Source organism: Ochotona princeps, chromosome 9, assembly GCF_030435755.1.
Source record: "Ochotona princeps isolate mOchPri1 chromosome 9, mOchPri1.hap1, whole genome shotgun sequence".
Taxonomy (NCBI): domain Eukaryota; kingdom Metazoa; phylum Chordata; class Mammalia; order Lagomorpha; family Ochotonidae; genus Ochotona; species Ochotona princeps.
This window is the reverse complement of record NC_080840.1, coordinates 9,086,217-9,110,418: the sequence shown is the minus strand read 5'-3', so window position 1 is coordinate 9,110,418 and position 24,202 is coordinate 9,086,217. Positions and strand designations below refer to the sequence as shown.

Sequence of the window (24,202 nt, the reverse complement as noted above, 5' to 3'; positions counted from 1 at the left end):
AAGACTCCAAAAGAGCTTTCTACGTTCTGTGTATTAAAAGAAAAGCTCAATTACTGCTGGCCTCCTTCCTGGGCGACATAAGTTTCCACTGTTAATTGCTAATTGCTGCCAACACTGACCGAAACCATTATTTCTCAAAGACAGGTTAGTCTTGGCAATAAATACTGTTAGTTTTACTAGAAACACACTCCACTTTAGGATTAAGGGAGTACTGGCATAGAAGTTGTTGTTTGTCCTCCTGACATGACACATGATGAAAGCCTATGTAATCCAAGGCACTGGAACTATTCTTTCTTTCTAACAATAAGATGATTGTTCCTATGGCCTTGCTCTTGTATAAATTTGCACATGTTATTCCTCTTGGCTTTCCTTACCACCCTAGGACTTCTGTGGGCTTAGGTATTATTGCTGCTACTTTACAACCCAGAAAGAGGCGGCTTGGTGTGATCAAGGTAACACAGTGTGCAAGGACACAAGTGGGACAAGACAGGTGTCTAAATATTTCAGGGTAGTCATCCCAGCAAATGGTGATGCTCATTCCTGAAGGCCAGAGCAGCGTTTCCTGCACTTGGCACCCAGGAAGATGAAAAGGACCACAAGCGTTCAGTTTCAGGAAGTGTAATTTTCCTCTTGGAAATACATGGGTAATAGATAATAAATGGGGAGATTCTCTAGCGAGTCCGTCTTTATCGCCACCTAGGGACTTTCTGATGCAGCGCACCTGTCTGGAAACAAATGCTGCCAAAGGGGCCCAGTGAGGTAGCCTAGCGGCTAAACTCCTCACCTTACACACGCTGGGGCCTATCCTAATCCTGGCGGCTCCACTTCCCTTCCAGCTCTCTGCTCGTGGCCTGGGAAAACAGCAGAGGACGGTCCAAGGCCTTGAGACCCTGCACCCGCGTAGAGACCCAGGAAAGGCTCCTGGCTCCGATTGGCTCAACTCCGGCCAGCTGTTGCAGCCGCTTGGGGAGTGAATCACTGTACACAAGATCTTCCTCTCTGTCTCTCTTCCTGTCCGTATATCTGACTTTCCAATAAAAATGAAATATATCTTTAAAATCTGCGAAAGGCAACATGCACAGAACAAGATGTGATTGTGGTCTCAGGGATGCTGTGGCCATGGGTTCCGAAGCAGGGTTAGTGCTACACACCTGCCTTCCTGGCTATTATTGAGGACAGGCTTGCCATGTGCGTCTTCCCGCCTGACTTTCCCACTACACTGAAACTCTCATTAGGGCCAAAATTTTCTCTGGCCCAAGGTATAGTAAGCATGTATGTGTACAGGAACAAATAAACTTATACCTCCAACAAACTGCTGTTTGTTTATTTGGGGGGGAGTGCAGGGAGAGAGGTGGGGGAAAGAGAAGGAGGGATTGAGATGCCGATTCCAACCTCCTGGCTTATTCCCAAATCCTTGCAAAGTTGGAAGCCAGAAATTCAAGCAAGTCTTCCATAAGGGTAGTGGGGACTCGGGTACTCAATCACCACCACTGCCTCACAGGGTCTGTATTAGCAGGAACCCAAACTGGGAATCAAACTCAGGCACTGCGATATGGGATACTGGTGCCGTAACAGTTAGGTCAAACACCCGCCTCGACTTCTACTGTAAAGGCTAATGATTTCCAAGAAAGGCAGTGTATCTCCATCGATGAATCAAAGTCTGGGGAGGGGGAAAAGCTGGAAGGAAGAGTGTTAAGAGAAAAGGAGTAGTCAATATTATAAAGTAATTTTGCATTTGGGAAATACACACATGTACCTACTTTACTGAACAGAAGCTACAGAGAGGAAGATGCCACAGAATCTTCGTTGGCAGGACATGAATTAAGGCTGAAAAATGCATTATGTCTCAGGAAAGCAGACTTATTTACTAAGATTTAAAGAGTTTAGAAAACTCATGAAATTGGCAGGCATTCCTTAAAGCACTAGAGAGGGCATGTTTTATGGCAAACAAAGCTAAGCGCTGGCTCAGCCAGGAGGAAGCAGTTCTGGAGAGTGGCAGCAGGCAGGACTGGTCAACGGGGAGGCACACTCAGAGGTGACTTGCCCTTGCTCCACACGCCTGGGCCCAGTGATTCAGCTGCAACTGTCTTTGACACTTTCCCCTGTTCACTAAAGCAACCTTATGGGAAAACAATGTATGTGCAGACTACAGAGGAGTATGGGAAAATGTCACTGAACAGAATCAAGATCTCTCTTTATTCAGCCCCCGAAATGTTCTGGAGAATGATTCACTTGCATCTAAATATAACCCCAAACATCCACTCCTCAAATCCTAACCAGTATGGATTTCAGCTCTCCCTCTCGTTCCGGGTTTTCTAGAGCTAGAGCTACCATTTACTGAGCCGCACACACCTGTCCCAAACCTAAGGAATGTTTAAACACATCCTCTGCAATTTACCTTGTAAAATATTATGTCTATCATTATGATCTAAGCCTCAGGGCCCAGAGAGAGGTTAGAAACCTGGCCCATCACAGGGAGAGGGTGCCTGAGTCCGGCTGGCCCCTCTACTGCTGGCTCAAGGTTGCTTTGCTTCCTCTGCATGGACAACAGCCTGCTTTTCTTTCTCAGCATGGCATCACGTCCTCTCTGTTGAGAACATTCAGAGCCATAGCTGAGCTCTCTCTCCACACTGCCTCCTCAACACAGCCTCACGCAGAACCCTTCTGTGCCCCGCTTCTCCCTCCTGGCACTCAGCCCTGCCCAGGCTCCACAGCATGAGATGCCCTCTTCCTCACAGCAGAGTTCAAGCTACCTTTCATTCTGCACCTGCTGGTGCCAGTACCTGGCACATTCTGGGCACTTAGTGCACATCTAGAGAAATAACTCATAGCCTAAGTCATGAGGCATGTTTTTGTAATGTTCTTGTACACCAATGAAGGAGAAAACCCAGAGAAACACAGCTTTGAAACCATAAATGGGAAAAAGAGCAAGACCTGGAAGATGGTTTGGAAAATTATCTTAAGTCTTACATTTCAAAAGAACAACAACAACAACAAAAGATCTGAAAGATAGTTTGAAACATTAACAGTTTTTGCAAAACTTGTCCAATTTATATATTCCAACCTGCTGTACAGGTTACGTCTGAAAAACCGTAGGCAACACAAATGAAAATCTTCATTATAATTGCCTAACGGATTTCTTTCCATGTGTGTTTTTAACTAATAAAAAATTGTACAGATTCATTAGGTAAAACATTTGAAATATGTACATACATTGTGCAATGACTAAATTAAACTAATGAAAAATAAGAATTTCCTCACATGCTTTTCTCTTTTCGTGTGGTGTGGATGCTTATCTAGCCCTCGGCAATCTTCAGGAGTGCCGTATGCTAATGATGCCAGTGGCACCACGCTGCACAACACAGCACTTGCATTCACTCTTGCCGCGTAACTGACTTACAGGCATGCACAATACACAGCTTGAGGGAGTGGAAAGTGTATGTTAATTGTTTTAAAAAGCACACGAAGACACAGCACTGGATAGTTACAGAGAAGGACTGAGTGTCAAAGGAAGGAACTCTCCATAGCAGAGGAAAGAGAGGCACCCTGAGCCAGAGTGGAGTGGGCTGAACACTACTGCGGTCAGCACAGGCCGGCTGGCCCCCATGTACAGCAGTGCTATGGCTGGCCACTTTCATTTGTCTTTAGGTCTCTGTGCTAACTGGAGGTATCACAATCAAGAGGCTCAGCTTCAGCTCTGTAACTCACACACCCTGTGCTCTCCCTTGCCACATGCTGGTGGCCAGGCAGTCTAGCTAGAGAGCCCGAACCTGGTCACTCCTGAGCAAAAGTCGCAGATACTCTGGGCCAGGCTTAGGGGTTGCATGTGCAATGCCTGAAAAAAGACTGAGGGAAACTGATTTAAAAAAAAAGCCAAAACTACACAAAAACCTCCTATAGTAAAACATAAACCCAACATGGACCCAGGCCAACAGCTGGTGCCACAGCTGTACACTGAGTCACAGAATGACACCATGAAGTCACCACCACATGAACACCACTGCTGACAGGAAAGCACTGCCCAAGGGAGTCTGAATCCTTTCCAGGCGCCTCTCCCTGGTGGCAGGACACCATTCCTGCTCTACATTCTCCTTTCTGCCCTTTTCAGTTACCCCACGGCTTCCCAGGAGAGCTGGAGTAAAGGTGTTTAAGACATGTATGCAGCTGTGTTTGGGCAATAACTGGGCAAATACTCAGTAGACACTTTTTGAGCAAGCCTATACAGTCGCATCCTGGGGCATCCAGTGTGGCTTTTTGAGTGCCCCCTCACGACTTGGCCACCTGGTTCTGGAACATGCTCTCACGGATGCTTTCTGTTGTTTACGTTTCTGACGGGCAACAATGAGCACCCTACCCACAGTGCCACGGATGTCCACACAGCTATGGCCCTTGCTCTTAAGAGCTGTCTTGGAGCTGGGAGGGAGTGAGCTGCAGTTCCCATGAGCTCCACAGAGCTGCAAGCTGCATCCGTTCTGTGCATTCTGCCAGCCCAGTGGCACAGTCCACTGTGTCCTCTCCTCAGCCGAGCCAGCTCTCTAAGGGGCTACCTCTCCACTGGCCTATGTACTCCCAAGACCTAGTCTTTGCTGAAACGGATGTGTGCAGGGGGATCACACAAACTTGTGTTTGCTGACTGCTTGCTATGCACCAGTCACCTCACAAACATTATTTCACCTCTTCTAAGCAAAGTACACAATCCTTGTGTTCAGATAATGACCCTTAAACTCAGCAAAATCAGCTAAATGTTAAAATGAGACAAGTATAGGGGCTGTATTAGCCCATACGTGTATGCAGTCATAGCCTTTCTTGGGACACCAGGCAAAGCTCCTTGGGAGGAGATAACAGTGAAGCCTAAGAAGTTTTACCTGGGATCCCCACTGCCTAAGGAGCCACAGTTGGCTTTGACACAGACTGATCTTAGATAGCTATTACTCTCAAATTATACTCTTTGATAAGTGCAGTCAGTCACTTCACTGAGACTTACGGCAAGGGTAGCATGTGGCTGGATGTTCTGAAAGGCACTGAGCCTTCAAGTATCCACTAAGAACACCAGGCATTATGCTGCTCTTATGCAAACTTGTCTACTAGGTTTATCAGACCAGAGTCAGAGCCTGTTTGTGGAAGGAAGTCTGAAGATATACAATGTGGGGTTAACAGTTACAGGTCTGGGCATACCACTCAGAGGGGCTATATTATGTCTGAGTCCAGGGTCCTGATTTCATGAATAGATGGGAATAACTTGTAAACGGTGTATTGGCCATTTGTATATTCAAAAGCATGCAAAGTTAGTTCTTTTAAATACACTGAATCAGCTTGTTGGAATTAGATTTATCATTCATTTACCTAGCAAATTCTTCAGCTGAGTAAGGGACCTACCAAGTGCTGGGTCTCGCTATTTACAGCTCTTGTGAATTCAGCAGTCTTGGGTGACCCTACTCTAGCCCCTGCTTCCAAACGATTTGTTTTTAAAAGCTGGGGAGTTGTAGTGCAATCGATGTCCGCAGTAGTTATCTCCAGGGAACACTAAGACGTAGATGCTAGTGAAACCTTTCTCATTTAATCCCCACAAAAATTACATGTGAACTAGTGACTCCATGTCAGGTACAAATTTTTGAAGATCTGCAATGGGGCAAAAGTCAGTTTATAGGTTAACATTATTTAGAAACAGTGAAATCAAATAAAGTGACCAATCATAAACATTGTTTTTAAGCACCTTTTTTTGTGGGAAAAGTATTATAGCATTGTGTGGACATGGAAAATGTGAATGACAGAAAAAATAGCATGGGTTTCAAAATCTTTTCGCACCTAAACAAACTTGTCTTCTAATTCTGTTCTCCACAACATTTTGACCGCCCCCTCACACTGCTTGTTAGATCCTTAAGACAGTTCCATAAGGCAGGCAAGATAGAGATGTGCCATCTTCATCAAAACGGAAAAGCAGACACTAGATGTCATTTGACAAGCCTGAAGGCCCATTTCATCATCCCATGTGATCTGAAGGCTCAGTTTCCCTATTTATAATGTACCACAAGCTGTTAGTCTTTTCAGTATTCTTCCAAGAGAGAAAAAAAAACATTTGAGATCCACAGCATTATTTTTACCTTAAAGATAAAAAACTGATCTTGGCCAATCTGAAGAATTTCTAGTGTTAATAAAGAAGGGGCTTGGGGACTGGCACTGCAGCAAAGCGGATAGAGATGATGCTTGTCATGCTGGCATTCCATATGGACAGGTGCATGTCCCACTATTCCACTAGTGATCCAGCTCCTGGCTAATGTGCCTGGGAAGGTAGTGGAAGATGACCAAGTGTTGGGTGTCTGAACCCACGTGAGAAATTGGGAGAAGACTCCTGGCTCCTGGCTTCAGGCTGGCCCAATCCTGGCTGTTACCACTATTTGGGAAGTGAACCAGCAGATAGAAGAGCTCTTTCTTTCTCTGTGTAGCTGAGTTTCAAATCAATCAATCAATAAATCAATCTTAAAAAAAAGAGCAGGCTGGGGACTGCTAATCACAAGGCAGCCACATGTGCTACTTGCACTAATTTCAGAGCTTTGATTTAATCTTTCTGGATCATCCATCTAAAGAAGTGTTAGGCAGCAAAATATTTTTGTAGAGGCTAGGATAGTGAACTTTGGATTTTGAATTGCTGGATTCTTCTGAGACTGACTGGTGTGGGACACTCAGGCACAAGGGGGCTTTGCTTGACAGCATTTAGGTTAAAACTTCCTGAATTTTGATAAGGCAGCTGGGGTTTCTTAAAAATCCTCTCGCCTGGGCTGGGTCAGAAGAATTCTTCCTACTGTTTGTTGGGGAGACACGGCAGCCGGAAGCTGCCATGCTGCAGAGCCTGAGATCCAGTTGTGGAAATGGTTCCTGCCGCTAATGAAAGACCTCTGCTCATCTTGCCCTGGAGAAGGAGCGGCCCGGAGGACAGATTCAAGACAGCCTTGTTTTCATGCAAATGCTCCTACCAGTGAACAGGACAGAATGAAAAAAAGAGCAGGGACCACAAAACAGAGAAGAATTATCTCTGCACACAGCATCAGCTGACCTTTAACAATGTCTTCTAAGAGCTCCATTCTAAACATTATCAGTGTTTCCAATGTAAGGCCTTGGGAGCTGCACTAGATCTTACATTTCAAATCTCTTAAGGAAATCCTGGGGAGGCTGTGTCCCTTACGCCTCCCTGGTGGATAGACGACTCTGCAAACCTGATGTCCAGCTATGAACAGCCAAAAGAACCCTCTTATTTTTGTAGGGAAGATTTTTTTTTTTGTTTTTTTGGCAGGAGGAGTGGGCAGAGCAGTCTATCCTTAGCTGACCACAGTTGCTATGGCCAAGTCTCTCAGCACTTGTTGCAGCAGCTGGGTTACTAAATAAATTTAGTCTTTGTATGCTGGGTCTTGGGTAAAGAGCTGGTCAGAATTTATTTAAGGCAGGAGAGAGGCACTTGGCACTGGGTCAGATGGAGTATTTTATGAGGTTCTGTGGCCTCTCAAGATAAAGTTACAGCGGAGGGTGATGAAAGGTGAGGGGTCCCTTGGCCTGAGAACCACTGTCAAGAGTCTCAGTGGGAACGGAGGGTCTCAGCAGGTGCAGGCCACATCTGTCAGGTCGCTGGTGGCCACAGTCACAGAACACGGGACATTGCAGCTACTCCTTCCACCATCTTCTTGGCCTGACGGTCTCACACTGCTCTTTCAGTCACTGCTCTTGGGATGGGGGTTCTTCCAACCCATAGGGGAGCTCCATCACAACCCTGCTGTACTACGCCTGTGCAGCAGCACACTACAGCATCACAGATGCAATGGGAAGACGCTGCCAGTGGGTAAACCCTCGGGATCATATGTGCGCTACTGCCAAGGTCACTTTTTATCTTCAATTTCTCCATTGCTTGTGATCTATGGGGACATTTGGGGTCTCCTCTCTAAGAACACAGCTCCCATTGATAACACCATTTCAATGGAGAATCAGTTCTGATAAAACACTGTTCTGAATAAAGCTTACATTTCTCAGAAAATAGCCCCAGTGTGATTCACATAGGCACAGCATTGTATGGGAGAGGCGCTTGAAACCTGTGGTGGGTCTGAACTGAGCACACATGCAGAACCCGGCTCGGGTTCACTGGTAAAGCCACAGTTCCGGCTACCTGTCAATTATCTGCCTGGCTGGTGTGACCTTTAATGTTGTCATTTATGTGCCTCCATGTGACCCTGTAGAGGTGGGAGCCCACCGTTTTTGTGAGCTGTGGACAGGGCATAAAGGACAAGAAAGAAGGTGCAGGGAAAAGGCCCATTAGTCTGAAGTATTAGCCCCACGAAGCACACACAGCAATAACCACCCTCTTTGGCTAAGTCTTCCCCAGGCAGTGCCTCGTGGAAGAGCAATCTTCATTACAGAGTACAGGAATGGGCACGCTGTTCACAAAAAACCTGGATTGCAATCCCAGTAACAGACAACTTTAGGCAGGTTATTCTGCCCGATCTCTAAACCACAGTCCTCTTCTATGCTTGATGCCAGAAGTACAATACCCCTGACATTCTGGGCAACATCTCACCTAAGTGCGTTACTATTAACTGCTGCTAGCAAAACAACAATCCTCCTCAGGGGAGAGGTATCTAAGTGCAGACAAGAAACTTTTTTTTTAAAACCAGCACTAAAATTTCATCCTATATTATTAAAACTATGGAACTGGCACCAACCTAGAGCCATACAGACATTGGGTTGAATCTCAATCCTACACACTAGCTTCGTGACCTTGGGCAAGTCACTTTCCCTTTTTGAACTTAGTTGCCCCTTCTGCAAAAAGGTTCTGTTGTGAGGCTAACACAAGGTGATGCACAAGAGTGCTCATGTACACACCGGGTCCTTCTGCTGGTTTGTGGCAAATAGCAAGGTCCCTATTTCAAGCTGTATTGAATACACCATGCAGTCCTTACCTCAAAGCTGGGCAGACCACCAGCTCTGAGGATGGAGCCCCAAAGCCCTCGAAGCCCGTACCTTTCCCGGCGTTTCTGGGAGGCAGAGGGGGCGCCTCTGCAGTTGGTGATGTGGGCGAGTCTGTGCTCGTGGACATGAAGATCTGGTTGGTGAAGGCTCCGTAGGAGAGCCGCTGTTTGTCCCGTGGAGTGCTGAAGCCAGGCAGTGTCAGCTTGTCCTGTGGGGAAAGGCTGGAGGAGTGGCAGAAGCTCTGTGGCCTGGGTGAGCGCTCTTTCTTGACAGGACTTGGCTGGCAGAGATAAGAGTGGGTGACATAATAACCAAGGGGTGCCTAAGGCTTAGTGGCGACTTCTGCAGGGAGGGCTCAGGTGGTCACCAGGCTTCTGTGGCTCTCCGTGCTGTATGAGGTCAGCCACTGCTACTGCTCATCATTACTAGCAATCACACTGTTCAAACACGGGTCGGGGATCTGCAGCAGTACTCAAAAGCACAGTGCAAGGTCATAGATCTAACCTCTAGTTAGCAGGCAGTTTTTCCTGCACAATTTCATCAACACTTCAGCAGTTCAAGCATTTAATATTTAAGTTCTCAATCTTCACCTCTCTCCTCATTTCATATCCTCTTAGATGTAGCTCACCCAAGGCTTGACTGCCACCTACATTCTGAGGCCTCACAGATCTATGAATTCAACCCAACCCCTTGGATTCCAAGATAATCTGAACAGCCTGTGGGGTGTTGCTGAGCTAAGCACATGTTGTGATGGCATCAGTACCCGGTCAGCTGGCCAAGTTAGAAACTGCAGGGTCAGCTGGAGCCCCTGGGCCCTGCACAGATCCCCTGCAGATGCCTCTCGGGCCCAGCCCTATGGCAGGCGCTCAGGGCTGCCACTGCAGCACTTGTTGTCTGGGCCTGTTTCTCAAACTACAGCCAGAGCTGGTGGACACTGGCTCCTCTCTTGGGTTCTGACAGTCTGGACAGAAGCCAAGAGGCTCCACCAGGTCCATCAGGCTCTTCCTGAGCTGTCCTGTCAGATTTCATGGGGCAGCCTCCTGCCTCCCCTCCGCCAGCCAGCCAGCCAGCCAGCCAGGCGAATACATCTCCCACTGGCACCTCTCTCCCCTTTCCTCCGTCAGCCAGGATGTACTGTCACCCCTGGTCTGGGCATGCGCTGCTCCTGCTCCCTACAAGGATGGATTCTTCCCCATGTCTTTGGCAAAGAAACTTCCCTCTGACTTTGGTTTCTCAATAAGTCTCTTAAAAATAGTGAATCTTTTTAGAACCTTCTCATCTGACCATTCCTTATGTCCTACACAGAGGAACTGCCCAATATATATTTACTAAAGACACATTTAAGACAGAGTTAAGAACTGCCTATGGAGAACTGGGTTTGCTCCCCAGGACTGTCTCCGATGGCTCTCACTCCCCAGGTAAGCTGCTAAGCAAGCTCTTACTGTACGTTAACTTCTGTCTTCCGTAAAATGGGAACAATAGCAATGCCCCTTATAGCTTACAGTGAAGATGAGCTGAGACAGGACAAGTGGCTAGTCCACACTTAGTACTCAATAAGCGATCTCCTTAATTAATGATTTACTTTGAAGGCCAGTCTTACACATCACGCATCAACTTAGCTAGGCTATAGGGTCCAAGTGTGTGGTCCATCACCACCCTGATCATGCTGAAAGGCAGTTTTCAGATGCAATTGCTACTATGTTTTGAGTAAAGAGAACAACTCACCCCAACTTAAGTAGGCCTCATACAGTTAATTGGGGGGTTTGAGGGGAAAAAAATGGAAGATTTCAAAGAGGAGCCAGATTAGCTGAAACTATCCTGAGACTGGGATTATCAGACTCCACCACTGTGCCAATTCCTTAAAAACAAAATTTCTCTATCCTATGAGTTGTTTCTTTGGACAGTCCTGGGTAACAGCTGCTATTGGGTAGCCAACAAGGACTAAAGACTCAGCAGTGAAAACGGTCCTGCTACCAAAACCAATCGCCCCAGCCCCTCTCTCCTCCCCCAAAGGATCTTTATCCCGGAGTGCAGAACAACCAGGGGCGATCGTTTCCACTCACTTTGTCGTCCAGATCATCATCACTTTCATCCATCTCCTCCTGTCGAAGATTCCATTCATATTCCACATGGACGTGTGGATTGATTTTTCCAGACTTAGCCTGGAAAAGCTGCAAGCAACAGCAGGTGTACATCGTTTAAATGCCAGAACACCTCAAAATGATCAAACCCAGTGCAAACCCTCCTGCAGCATTCTCGATTTTTAACGACTCATCAGTAGCTGCACTGTAGGCAATCACTGACCAGACCAGCTGAACGGCTACACGCCTGGGCTAAGAGTAACTGCAAAGAACTACAGGCACAGACTTCTTTATTTTAATAACTTCATTCTGATTTCCCTCCAAAAATAAAACTTTCTTATAATGTTTAAAATGGGCCTGAGCACTACAGATCTGTAGTTGGAAAATAAGTTACACCATTTAAGAGGCAGGCCTTTAACAGCAGGGGCAACTGTCTCAAAAGATTCTTTTTCTTATGTTTTAAAATATTTATTTATTCAAAAGGCAGAGTTGCACAGATACAGCTAACTAGATAGATATCAGTGGTTCACTCTCTAAAAGGCCCAAAGCTAGGAGCCAGGAGTTTCGTCTTGGTCTTTCATGTGGGTACAGGCGTCTAAGAACTTGGGCTGCTTTTCCTAGGTGCTTTAGCGCAGAGCGGGACTGGAAGTGGAGCAGCTTGAACCTGAATCAGTGCCCACTGTGATGCCAACATCACAGGTGGTGGCTTAACCTGATATACCACAATGCTGGCCCCATAAAGGATTCTTTTAAGATTAAAAAAGGGGGGTGAATATTGTGGTACAGTGAGGTAAGTCGCTCTTTGGGAACCTGCATCCCATCTTAGAGTGCTGATGTTGGAATGTCCGCTGCCCTGCCCCTGATCTGGCTTGTAGCTACTGGGCCTGGGAAGCAGCAGTCATCAGCTACAGCTCTGCCACTCTTGATGGACGGTGTCTGTCCAGCCCTGCTTCTTGTGGTCATTTGGGAGGTGTACCAGTAGATGGAAGAGCGATCTCTTTGTCACTCTGTTTTTAAATTACATATATTTTATAAGCACAATCTTCAGGCCTGGAACTAGGTACTCAGCAGAAACGCAAAGAAATCTAACTTCTCTTTCCTACCCTGCTCTTTCTGTGGTTGGGAGAATCACATAGTCACAAAGCAAGAGTCTACACGGTCACAAACAGAAGTATGCATGAAAGGATGGGAGTTGGATAGGACAGCAGTTTGCTGAACACTGTATGGATTGACATCTAATTATAAACACATATCTACAGGGCACAATGTGGTGTTGGACACATGTGTACACTATCCGACAATCAAATTAGGATACTCAGCATGTCATTCCAAACATCTACCATCTCTTTGTGGTGGTAACATTGAGGATTTTCTCCTAGCTGTTTTGTAACATACTTTACTATAAACAAAAATTATCCTGCTATGAAACAACAAAACTTGCTCCTCCAATCTAATACTCAAGGACTAACCTCTCCCCATTTTCCACAGCCCTCGTACCCTGGTAATCACTGCTCTACTCTCAGTTTCTTAAGAGATTAACTTAAAAAAAAAAGTTTAAAAAAAGTTAAAAAGGGCCTGGTGCAGTAGCCTATTGGCTGGGGTCCATGCCTTGCATGCACCAGGATCCCATGTAGGTGCCAGTTTGTGTCCTGCATGCTCCACTTCCCTTTGAGCTCACTGCTTGTGCCTGGGAAGGCAGTCGAGGATGGCCCAGCACGTTGGGAGCCTGCACCTGCATGGGAGGCAGGCAGGAGGCTCAAGGCTCCTGGCTTCAGACTGGCTTGGCTCTGGCCATTGCGGCCACTTGAGCAGTGAGCCAGCAGATGGAAGATCTTTTTCTTTTGTTTCTTCTTCTCTCTGTAGATTTGATTTTCCAATAAAATAAATGAATCTTAAAAGTTACAAAAGACCTTTTATTTATTTAAGAGAGACACACAGAAAATAGGAGAGAAAATGCCTCCATCTGCTGTGTACTCCCTCAGATGCTCGCAAGGACTGGAGCCGGAGCTGGGAAAGGCAAGCTAGGCCCCCCACGTGGGGGGCACCCAGTTACGTGAGCCATCACTGGTGGCATCTCAGGGTCTGCTCCAGGAGGAAGCTGGAGTCAGGAGCGGGGCCCAAAAGCCAAAGCCAGGTGCGCTGCTGTGCTGCAGCAGGCCTCATCACTGGGCTAAGTGCCTGCTCTGCTCATTTTGAAAGGATGGGCCACAATTTCATGCCGACAGTTTTAGAAACTCATGTGAAATACATATATTTTTCAAAGTGCATGCTTAGACATGGCTACACAGATTCTTTTAATACCTACATATGTACTAAGAAATTAAATTCAGTTACAAAAATCTTCCCCCAAACATAACTAATGGCCTAAATAGTGTCACGGGGGAAGACTCCTAAAGATTCAGAGAATAAACAATTGTACAATCATAGGTTCTTCGGGAAAACAGAGAAGAATCAAATGCTTCCCAATTCATTTCCAAAGACTAATATTATGCTGCTAGGAAAATCTGATGGTTCTAAGAAAAAAATAGAACTATAGTCCTAATTAACACAGGTAAAAAAAACCCTTACTAGCAAATCAAATCTAGAAAAAGGAAAAATAAAAAAGGAGCATTAGCTTTCTCCTTACTCTTCTGTACTTGTGTGTATTCCTATGATGGCTTATTATTGCTTCACTTCTAATGTCTGAGGCCTATAAGCATGTCTGGCAGGGTCAGTCCAGTGAGGATGAACTCCTTCTATTTTGCTTGTCCTGGAAAGTTTTTATTTTCATTTTGGTTTTGAAGGATAGCTTCACTGTGTACAGTATTCTTGGTTGGAGTTCTAATTTCTTCCTTTCATCCTATTGTCTACTGGCCTGTGAAGTTTCAGTAGAGATGTCTGCTTTTAATTGAATGAGGATTTCCTTATAAGTGACATCTTTGTTCTTGCCGTTTTTAGAATTCTGTCTTGTTTATGCCTCACAGAGGATGTATTAGTGGTCCCTTAGGCTTTCTGGAAGTGGATGTTGGAGGATTTTCAGCAACCACTTGATGGAATAGGTTTTCTATGCCTTTCATGGTCCTTTCTCCTTATGGAATACCCATGGTGAGAATCTGTACACACTTAATGGTGTCCTGTGGGCTTTGTTCTTTTAAATCCTTGCTTTGCTTTGTGGTGATGATGCTGGTGTTCTTTTTTTTTTTTTTTTTTTTTGTATGACTGGATTACTTCAAAAGACTGCCTTCAGAGCTCAAAAATTCTTTCTTCTGCTTGCTCAATTATTCTCTTGGGGACTTTCAAAAGCATTTTAAATTTCATTAATTGATTTTCTTAGTTCCCAGGTTTCTGACCTTTGCTGAATTTTTCATTTGTACCCTCGACTGTCTTCCTAGCATCATTGAGTTGTCTGCCCATATTTCTTTGTATCTCATTAAGCTACCTTAAAATCATCACTTTGAATTTCTGTCATACAATTTGCTCATTTCCCCTTGGTCTATCCCTAGACAGCCATTTTCTTTCTTCGGAGGTATCATGTTACCTTGCTTTCAATGAATCTGTGCTCCAATATTGGCTTTTGTGCATCTAGTGGGTCCTTTGCCTTTACCAATTTCAAAGGGTAGCTCTCATAGTGAAGACTTATCTGCTGGCAATATATTCTAGACTGGATAGGATGTGCTGGCTCTGGTGTGCACTCTGGTGTGGTAACCATGCAGCTTCTTCTAGCTATCAGCTGCACTGACAGTGCCTGCAGGTGTCTCAGCACCTTGGGCTGCAGGGAGGGTGGACTGCTCACCTGGTGGCGAGGAAGCTCCCTGAGGTAGGGCAGGTTCAATGGTAGCTCTGTATGCAGTTCCCATGGCTGTGGTTGTGGGTGTGGGTCCCCATCAGTTTCTGCAGGTAATGTGAGTTTGGGGTCCATATGAAGTGTCATAGACTGCCCAGCAGCAGTGTAGGGGGTCTGTCAGTGTCTGTGCACTGCCACACTATGCCCAGTTGGGGACTCTTGTCCATTTTTGAGGGCTATATGGGTGTTACCAGCTGAACCTCAGCCTCTCAGGGTACCAGTGGCCCAACCTGCTCTGAGAATGGGTTGCTCAACTGCGTTGTCGGGTCATAGGAAGATGGGTGGGGCTGCCTGGTTGTGGAATTCCTAGGGGGTTGAAGGCACCAAGGAAGGGGTACTCAGCTCTGGGAAGGTGGGTGGTAGGGCGTCTGCTTCCTCAGGTCTTCGTGAGCTAAGCTTTTCAATCAGTATTTAACATTTTAAAAGCTATCTATCTCTAAGCTTACTTGACCCCTTTTTGGAAATGGATTCTCCAAAAATTCTTATTCAGTTAAGCTACAGAGAAAGCTTAATGGTTTGCCAAGCAAAAAACATGACCTTAAGTCTACATACCCAATAATAACACAACTCTCAAATGACTTTTGGCTCCCATGTCCCAATTGCACACAAAAGACATGACATGAGAAATCTACTATTGTACCACTTTTTCAAATGGAACGTAGTACTTGTCAGCCTTAGTCAATGCTACTAAAGGCGGAATCTCTAATTCCAGTCTCACAGAAGGACATTTTAAGGCTGCTGACATCTAATTAACCTCCCATTCCATTTTTGCTTACCAGATCTTCACACTGGGTAGCTTTTAGTCTCTTTGCTATGTCCAAGGCAGTTTCTCCAGCCTGGTTAACTGAAATAGGGGAAAAATAAACTTGCAATAATTTTCTAGGCTACACTTTAAAAAGGCAAGAACAACCACCCAATGACAGGCACATCTGTTTTGGTGCTCTCATTGGGGTCCCCGAGGGACACCAGGCCACATCCTTACCGATGTCCATGGTGGGCTTGCTCCTAAGAAGCAGCTTCAGACACTCAGGTTTACCATACAGACTGCAGTAGTGGAGCACCGTGTTCCCCTGGGCCGTCTGCTTATCCAGGTTCCCACTGAGGAAATCAAATGATTAGAAAAAGAATGTACTCCGTAGCTTAGAAATAAACATGTGCTCCCTGCTTCTCCATGAGGTATCTAGGTACTTCAAAGAGCTCCTAGACAACGTGTAGGGAAGATGCCTGAACTATTATCCTGTGTGGCTTGTGTGCATACAGCACTCCTCATAGGAGGGTTCATATCCTCAACTCTTTGGATCATTCTGGTATGGAGAAGCTCCAGTTCCTCCTTAAAAATCTGCTTGTCACAGAACCGCCCAATACAGAATTCCACATGCGGAAACCTTCTCTGTTCGGTCTCGTCTTCCTAGTGCCATGTCCTGATTGAGTTGGCTGTTGACCTGGTCACCCACAGCGTCTCCTATTGAGCATATGAACAATAAAAACTCCTGTCTGTCTGGCTGTGTTGTTCAATCTTTCAAACTCTACAAGGGTGGCAGGTTTTTTGGACACAATGACAGGATTTCACATTTACCAAGGCCAAGCATAGGCACACTATAGTGTGTGCCATAACTGGCTTGCCACTAGCTTTTGTAAATAAAATTTTAATGGAACACAGCTACGGTTTTCATATACCTATTGCCTATGCCTCTTTCACACCACAGTAGCTGTAATAGACACCTCATGGTTTGTAAATCCTAAACTTTTCACTACACGGTTTCTTACAGAAGATTACCAATTCCTGATTTGATTACTGACAGAACTGGTTTGCGTGAAATTATGACAAACATTCAAAGAATTCAACAGAGAAAACCAAAACCATACCAGTTTTGAACAAGAAAGTCAACCAAATGGAGAGATGTCTGGTCTGCAGTTCGGACTGCAAGATGAAGGGCAGTTTCCCCAAGCTCCTAAAAGGGAAGGGCAGGGAGAAGTGGGATGATCACAGGTCGCTTGCCTCAACAGCTGCATTTGTACCCCCTGCCTCCCACTAACTAGAAGGAGCATCCTTTCTCAATTGCAAACTCTGGATTTCAACTTGGTCACGCAGTGTTATACAGCAACTCATTATGTTAGTAACCTGTTAGATCGATGTTCCACGGTGGCATTTTGTCCCATGACTTCGTGAGGCCTTACCTGTCCAGATTCCAGGAGTGGTTCCATGAGCTCAACTCCTTCCGCATAGACTTGAATTAGTGCAAGCAAATCCCTGGATTTGATAGCCTCAAGTAATTCATTCAGTTTAGCTGCTGGAGATGAGCAAGTCTTCCTTGAAAACCTGTGATCTACATATTTTGCAGTGATATATTCCTTTCGGACAGTCCTAAGACAAGACACAACAAAACGAACAAGAAAGTTTACTAAGACCTTAAAACAGGTTTACATTTTTCAGACTGAAATTTGTCTTTGAAAAATGTTATTTTACCTAAGGTCTGCTTCTTTTTTTTTTTTTTAAGATTTATTCATTTTTATTACAAAGTCAGATATACAGAGAGGAGAAGAGACAGAGAAGATCTTCCATCCGATGATTCACTCCCCAAGTGAGCGCAACGGCTGGTGTTGTGCCAACCCAGAGCCAGGAGCCAGGAACTTCCTCCAGGTCTCCCACGCGGGTGCAGGGTCCCAAGGCTTTGGGCCGTCCTTGACTGCCTTCCCAGGCCACAAGCAGGTAGCTGGATGGGAAGTGGAGCTGCCGGGATTAGAACCGGTGCTTATATGGGATCCCAGCGCATTTAAGGCAAGTACTTTAACCATTAGGCCACCATGCCAGGCCGGGTCTGCTTCTTTTTTAAAGGCCTATTTTATTTATCTGAAAGGCAGTGCTATGGGAAGGTATATGGGGTAGAGAGCATGAATCTTCCATCTGCTGGTTCACTCCCCAAATTGCTGCAAAGGCTGAGGCAAAACAGCAACTGGTAGCTTTTTTCGGATCTCTCCACATGGACGCAGGGTCCCAAATGCTTTGTACCATCCTCTGCTGCTTTCCCGGGTGTATTAGAGAGCTGGATCAGAATGGGTGTCACCCGGACACGAAGCAGCATCCGCATGGGATGTTGGCAGTTTGTTGACAGAATAGGCCCGAAAATATTCTTCTTTTTAACATCCAAGAACACCAAATTTTACATCAAGTTATTCTAAAACACACACTAAAGAAACTCATTTATTTACTAATATATGCAGGTATTAGAAATGATATTACCAAGTTAGTGGAAAATGCATTACAGAACATTTCTTTTTGCCTGAATCAATAACACAACAAATCTGCTATTTATTAATACTCCAAACTCAGACTCATGAAGTATATAAAGAAATTAATTTTTAAAGTTCAATGATCAATTACATTTTTCCAAGTTTCATGGAAAGCATTTTAGTCATCAGATATAATTCTCTTTTTTATACAGGCAAGGGACTATGCTTGAAGGGCTGCCCCTAAAGCAACTTCCACAGGCCGAGCTCTGAGCTCAGATAGCGACAATGCAAGCTATCCTTTCCTGCAGGAGAGCTCTGAGGATACGAGTCCCGAATGTGAGCACACATGGTGCATTTCCCGGCCTTTAAAGAAAGCACCTTCTCCACTTGGGTCTAAGCGGTGCTGGAGGACTGGAACTCACCTCCCAGCTGCATGGGTGAGTATATGACCTGAGTGGTTACCTTTGTGGCCTTTGGCGAAAGACTGAAATGCATGGCTGGCTCAGTGGGAAGGGGAGGTAAGACACAGGGGTGAAGACCTATGTTCCAGATTGACACTGGCTGACATCTTGGATCTAGCTGCACCTGTATCTTTCCTCTGAATTTCCAAGTTACTTATTCAATGAATAAAAAGACAGCAAATGGGCTTTGGGTTCAAGTCTTAATTTTACAGCATACTAGCTGTGTGACCTTGAACAAAGTACTTAATTTTCATGAGCTTCACTTCCCCCAACTCCCATTTATAATGGAGACACAGTACTTTAAAAAGTTTGAATGCAAATCTAAGTAAAAGTGTTTTCGGATACACTAACAAATTCACATGGCTCAAAATAAATGGTATGAAAATGTATCGAGTCTCCTACTCCCATCTCAGAGTGAGCACATTAATTAGCTTCATATTTTTCTTACAATGTTTCCTCAAGTAAACAAAAGTTCAAATAAGTAAGCGCAGGCAAGTTGAAGTGTTTTTTACTATACAAATTTTGCAGTCCAGGCATTAAGACTCATAGGTGAAAGCTTCATCAGCAAATTTAGCCAAAACATAACTCCTGAGCTAGGACAGTGAGTCTGGTTAGAGAAGAATAGGTGTCATTCTTCTCTGTCTCATTACCTCTTCCTGTCCCTAAAGGCAGCCTATTCTATACAGTGCTGTGTACCCTACTCCTTAATAGTCCTGGACAGTGTCTCATATCAGACACTCTCGATCTTTTTTACATCTATACAGTGTGCTGTCATGTGACTTTCTCAGAGAATATTTAGTTAGATGCCAACAGAGACTTGCTTTGTTCCTACTCTTTTATCACAAAACAGGAGTAAGTTGCAACAGCTGAACCAAAGGGTAAATAAATTCAGGGCTTTGGTAAATAGGATTGTTTTGCTAGTAGGATGCAGCGTGCGTTTCCCACAGTCCTGCTGAGAGGGCTGTCGAGCACCGGGACTGCTGCCAGTCTCACAGCAGGCTCGCACAGGCTGTGTATGTCTATCACTGATCACAACATGCTCTGACTTGGAGATGACTGGCTCAAGAACTTCTACGCTCCACAGAGCAGGTGCTCGGCAGCGACGACCCCCGGGAAGGTGCAGTGAAAACAGCTGTGCATCCCAGAAACACGCCAGTAAACTTCCCTGGGCTCTGGTTTGCTCAGATTACGAGGTTGGCACCAAAATATTTTTTAGAGAATGTAAAACAACAAAGTGTGGTACAGTGTTCAGGGTATCAGAAATACTTACATATCACTGGAAGGGGTGGGCTTTGGTGAGGGGCTGGGTAAGTTTGCTTCCATAATATCATTAAAACTATTATTTCCCACATTCTTGGCGAGCTGTAACAAAAACAAAATACAACATAGCAAACTTTCTAATAGTAGCTAAAACTGTTGGTTGCTTTTTAAGATTCCTGAATATGTTGTTTTACTTCACTCATCTGAGTCAAAATACAAACCATTCATCCATTTGGTCAATTTAACACTCATTTACTGAGCATCTACTGTGTGTCAGGCACTTAACTTTGAACGTTGGATGTATACACAGGTGAACCATGATCCTTTTCCCAATGGGTACTTCTAATCTAAATGACAAGAAAATCAAATACGAGGGAAGTCTTCAAAAAGTTAGCGGAAAATGTGTATCCTGAAAAAACTATGTATGGATTTCAAAAGGTTTCTGCACCAACATGAAGTTATATGTAATCTCAGGTACTACAAACATTTTTAAGTGCTGGACTAGGGCGGGATCCTATCCTATACAAATACAACCTATCGGAACAGGCTTGAGGTTTCAGTTAATGTTAAACTCTCAGTGAACAGCACACAGTTTTTCCATCACATTCCCTTTTTATAGTGAACAAATATGGACAGAAAAAAAAGGGAGATTTCTTGTTGGGGGGACAATCTTGAGTTTATTGCACAAGTGTTTAGAATTTGGACTTCCCTATTTGTAGTTATGAAACTGGTTCCCAGTGACGTAAGGAGGCAGAGCAATGGCATTTCCGTATTGAAGTACAGCTATGTCATATTACCAGGTTGGAGCCTTTTCTTTAATCCTGAAATGAGCACAGCATCTCCTACTTCCTAAACGAGGGAGTGCCTCCAAACCAACATGGATCCTCGTCACGTGTCCAGAAGGCAAGGGCTGCTGGCGGGCCACGCTCCACCCTGCCCCCTCCAGGCCAGGCTACTGACAAGCTTGGCCTTCCACAATGGCGACTCACAGCCAGTCAAGTTCTATTCAAGGGAGAGCCTTCTGTCTCAGGAACCCCAGTTTTTTTTTTTTAATTCACTCTCACAGTGGCCCAGGGTTAACATGCGCCACAGAGCCTCACAGGGATGCCAATGGGTCTTTCCTAGCCCCCCGCCCCGCCTTTTCTCTACTAATCTGGCTCTGTTGAGGGCTCTGAATTTGGATGAACCCTGACGCAAAGGAGTGGAAGTTAAAGAACACCAAGTTTCATGATTTATGACCCTTTTTGTCTTACAGAACTAAGTATCACAACATTCCACACTGTTTCCACTACTACCTGAAGATACTGTAGATCAGGGAGAAATTTGTTTTATGACAGCAATTAACTAGTTCACAATATTTTCACAAACTTGCGAACACTTAAAATCAAACAAACTCTTTAGTCATTTTTGAAATAATAAGCCATTAGGTAATGTGAACATGTGAGCTCAATTGCTATTACACAAAGTCATATAAAAACTGATTTCCTATGGAAAACACAGCTTTGAGGAAGCCCATCCCAAAAGAGCCAGTTTCCTTGAGCTAATTATAGAGATACATGATTCACCAGTTTTCCCAACAGGAGAATTAAATAGTTGACATTATGTATCACAGAAGTTACTTCTAAATATCCATGCCAATTCCTAAGACTCAAGAGTTAGAATGCTAGAAACTCAGTAGAAACAACCACCACCACCACCAAAAAACAAAACAAAACAAAAAAGCAATATGCTAAATCTACCTACCACAATAAACTATTCTTTCCCCCAAAGCACAGGTCATTACTTACCAAGAGTTCAGAAGTTCCTAATTTGTCTAGTTCCAAAGACTGAATGCGAGAAATATGAACTCCCATTTCTCTATGGATTCCGGAACATTCTATGCAGGTCAAAATACCCAAGTTGGTTGAAAGCCAGGTGGGTTCTGTGGAAAACATTTTGAAGTCAACAAAGTGAGATACCTAATTTTAGTGTGCCTAATACAGAGGAAATCAAAACAATAGTAAACCTTCCTGGGAATTAGCACTGGATTACTGGGGGGAGGGGAAGAGAAGGGGCGGCACTGAGGTGTCTGCATCCTGCAACGCAGTGCCACCCCCGTTTCCAGCTTCCTGCCAACACACACCAGGTGATGGCTCAAGCTGCCAGGCCACTGCCACCTCCATGAATGAACTCCCGGAATGAGTTCTTGGTTCATTTTCCACCCAACCCAAGTCCCAGTCATGGATATTTGGGGAATGAACTAGCAGATGGGAGATGTCTTATCTTGTCTCAGCCTATCTTTGCTTTTCAAATAAAACAAGCATAAAATTTAAAAAATACTATGAAAGGAAGACTTGGAAGAAACATATGCTTGTAGTATAGTGGTATTATAAACAGAGACTTTTCCTAAGAGATCCTATGCAGCATCCATCTGAAGGCCTCATGGGAGGGGTTCTCTGCCACCAACCCTGACAGTGATGGATTAAAGGGATGCTTACACGGGCAGGGCTCAGGGCTCTCACTCACCTCTATGTTACGGTGCACATTAACCTATCATTCCTGGCTGTAGGTTCTCGATAAGCACTGCTTAGGAACAAGAACTATTAAAGGTTTCTCTCAGTGACACTAAGCTTTTTGCTGCTACTTCCAAGAGTTTCAGGACAGTGGGAATGTTCTGGGCCAAGCTTCCTTCTGACTGATCAATACATGAATACTTATAACTTTACTGCCATTTCCTTACACTGTATGTCACTGCCACACGTGAAAATGGTAAAAAAAAAAAAAAAAAAAAAAAAACCAAAAACTGAGACTTCTTTCAGAGACGCCTATGACATCCTGCATAACAAAATTCAGTTTCCTCAGTGAAATGAGAAGGGGCACCCAAGAACACCATGAGGTTTGCATGTCCCTGGTTCTGACCCTTACAAACTGTGTGACCTTACATGAGTTACTCAGTACACTCTCTTTCCTTTTGCACAAAATGGAAGATACCATTAATATCTTACTCACAGAGCCTCTGCAAAAATTCAGTGCAATAATGTAAGCAAGAAGTGCAGCAGTACAAAGACTCAAGAAATGTTAGCTATGGCCAATAGCTTGGTAATCAAGTATCACTTGAAAACAGAAGGTTGCGAGGGGGTAACACCTGTGAGGTACAGACTGGGAAAGGTTCCTCTGAACAGGAAGTACTGCACCTCAGCCAATCTCATGTGCAGCACGTCACTAAGTCCTCATAAGACATTACCCCATGTTCTAGGATGAGGAACTGTGTTCAGAGTAGTAAACGGATGTGGCATGATCCAGGTTGGCAGCAGCAAGCCTGTAATTCAAAGCGGTGACTCCATGTCCTTGGCTCTTAAACGTCCACAGTGTGTAACTGCACCTGACAGGAAAGGGGCCCTCCTGGCAGGTACCACTGTTTATGACAGGAGGTCGAAGGTTTCCAGGCGAGGAAAGCAGTGTAGGTGAGCAAAGCTCCGCAATAGGCGACAGCTTTTTCAGGTGGGAGTTTGTGCTGCTTAACTCATTTTACATTTTACAGGAAGATACCTGAGGAGCCACAGTCACAGCAGACGTCATTCCCGGGCATCCGCTGGACATCTTCGATGATGGCCTTGGTCAGGTCCTCCAAGCTGTTCTCCCCTGTGCTCTGCTCTCCTCGGAAAGCCATAGCCAGGGCCTCTTCTTTGCTGTTGGTCAATACTGATACCCACCTGTGGTCAAGCACAGCACAAGCAGGAGGCCTTTGTGAGGGCATGGGAGCACGACTGTTGCCACCCTCGACTCTACCTTCCTTAAGAACTTCCAAAAGACAGCTCTTTCCCAACTCAAAAACGTAAGATGATGAAGAAGGAAAGAAATTTAAGCAAGAGTTCAAGAATGGAAAACAACACATAGGAATGAGAGGAAAAGATAAATAAAGATTAGTGTTAATGAAGGCCTTGTATGTATATACAAGGTGTGTACATTTCCATGTAGACAGAATGAATAAAGATCACAGAATAAAGAAGTCCAGTGAGGGCTCAAGCCAAGGTGAAGATGAGAAACGGGTGGGAGAAGGGGAAGAGCCGTTCCCTTCAAGTGCCCGACAGTGGGGACACTTGAACGTAAAGGGAAGAGATCTTTCACGTGCAGCCATAGCATTCACACTGTGAAAAAGTATATCAACAGGGAACCATGGTGATGTTCACAAAACGAAGAGTATGTGGTTCCTAAAACTCAGAATGCAGCAGGGCCACTCCAGGTACCAAGGAGAAGAACCACCTGCTCCCAGTCTCTGCACAGAACAACCTGAGGCCTCCCGAGCAGGTGGTGAACAACCAGATAACCACAAAGTGGGGCCGGTAAACAAGCATGAGTTTTATGTTTTCAATATTTGGTGGTAACACCAGAGAAATGCCCACGAGTTTAACAATTTG

General features: G+C 44.9%; 1 protein-coding gene across 3 annotated transcripts in view; it reads right to left on the bottom strand.

Annotated features, from left to right (window-relative positions):
* ASAP1 (ArfGAP with SH3 domain, ankyrin repeat and PH domain 1) overlaps positions 1-24,202 on the bottom strand; it is a 338,316-nt gene that overhangs the window by 22,449 nt on the left and 291,665 nt on the right. For all 3 annotated transcript variants that reach the window (XM_058668479.1, XM_058668481.1, XM_058668480.1), the window contains exons 16-24: positions 23,334-23,497; positions 21,593-21,726; positions 19,816-19,907; positions 17,032-17,218; positions 16,720-16,805; positions 15,836-15,951; positions 15,630-15,697; positions 11,013-11,120; positions 9,001-9,229 (exon numbers count right to left, since the gene is read on the bottom strand). In XM_058668479.1, the coding sequence (XP_058524462.1) occupies positions 9,001-9,229; positions 11,013-11,120; positions 15,630-15,697; positions 15,836-15,951; positions 16,720-16,805; positions 17,032-17,218; positions 19,816-19,907; positions 21,593-21,726; positions 23,334-23,497 (1,184 nt within the window). The remainder of the gene's footprint in view (positions 1-9,000; positions 9,230-11,012; positions 11,121-15,629; positions 15,698-15,835; positions 15,952-16,719; positions 16,806-17,031; positions 17,219-19,815; positions 19,908-21,592; positions 21,727-23,333; positions 23,498-24,202) is intronic.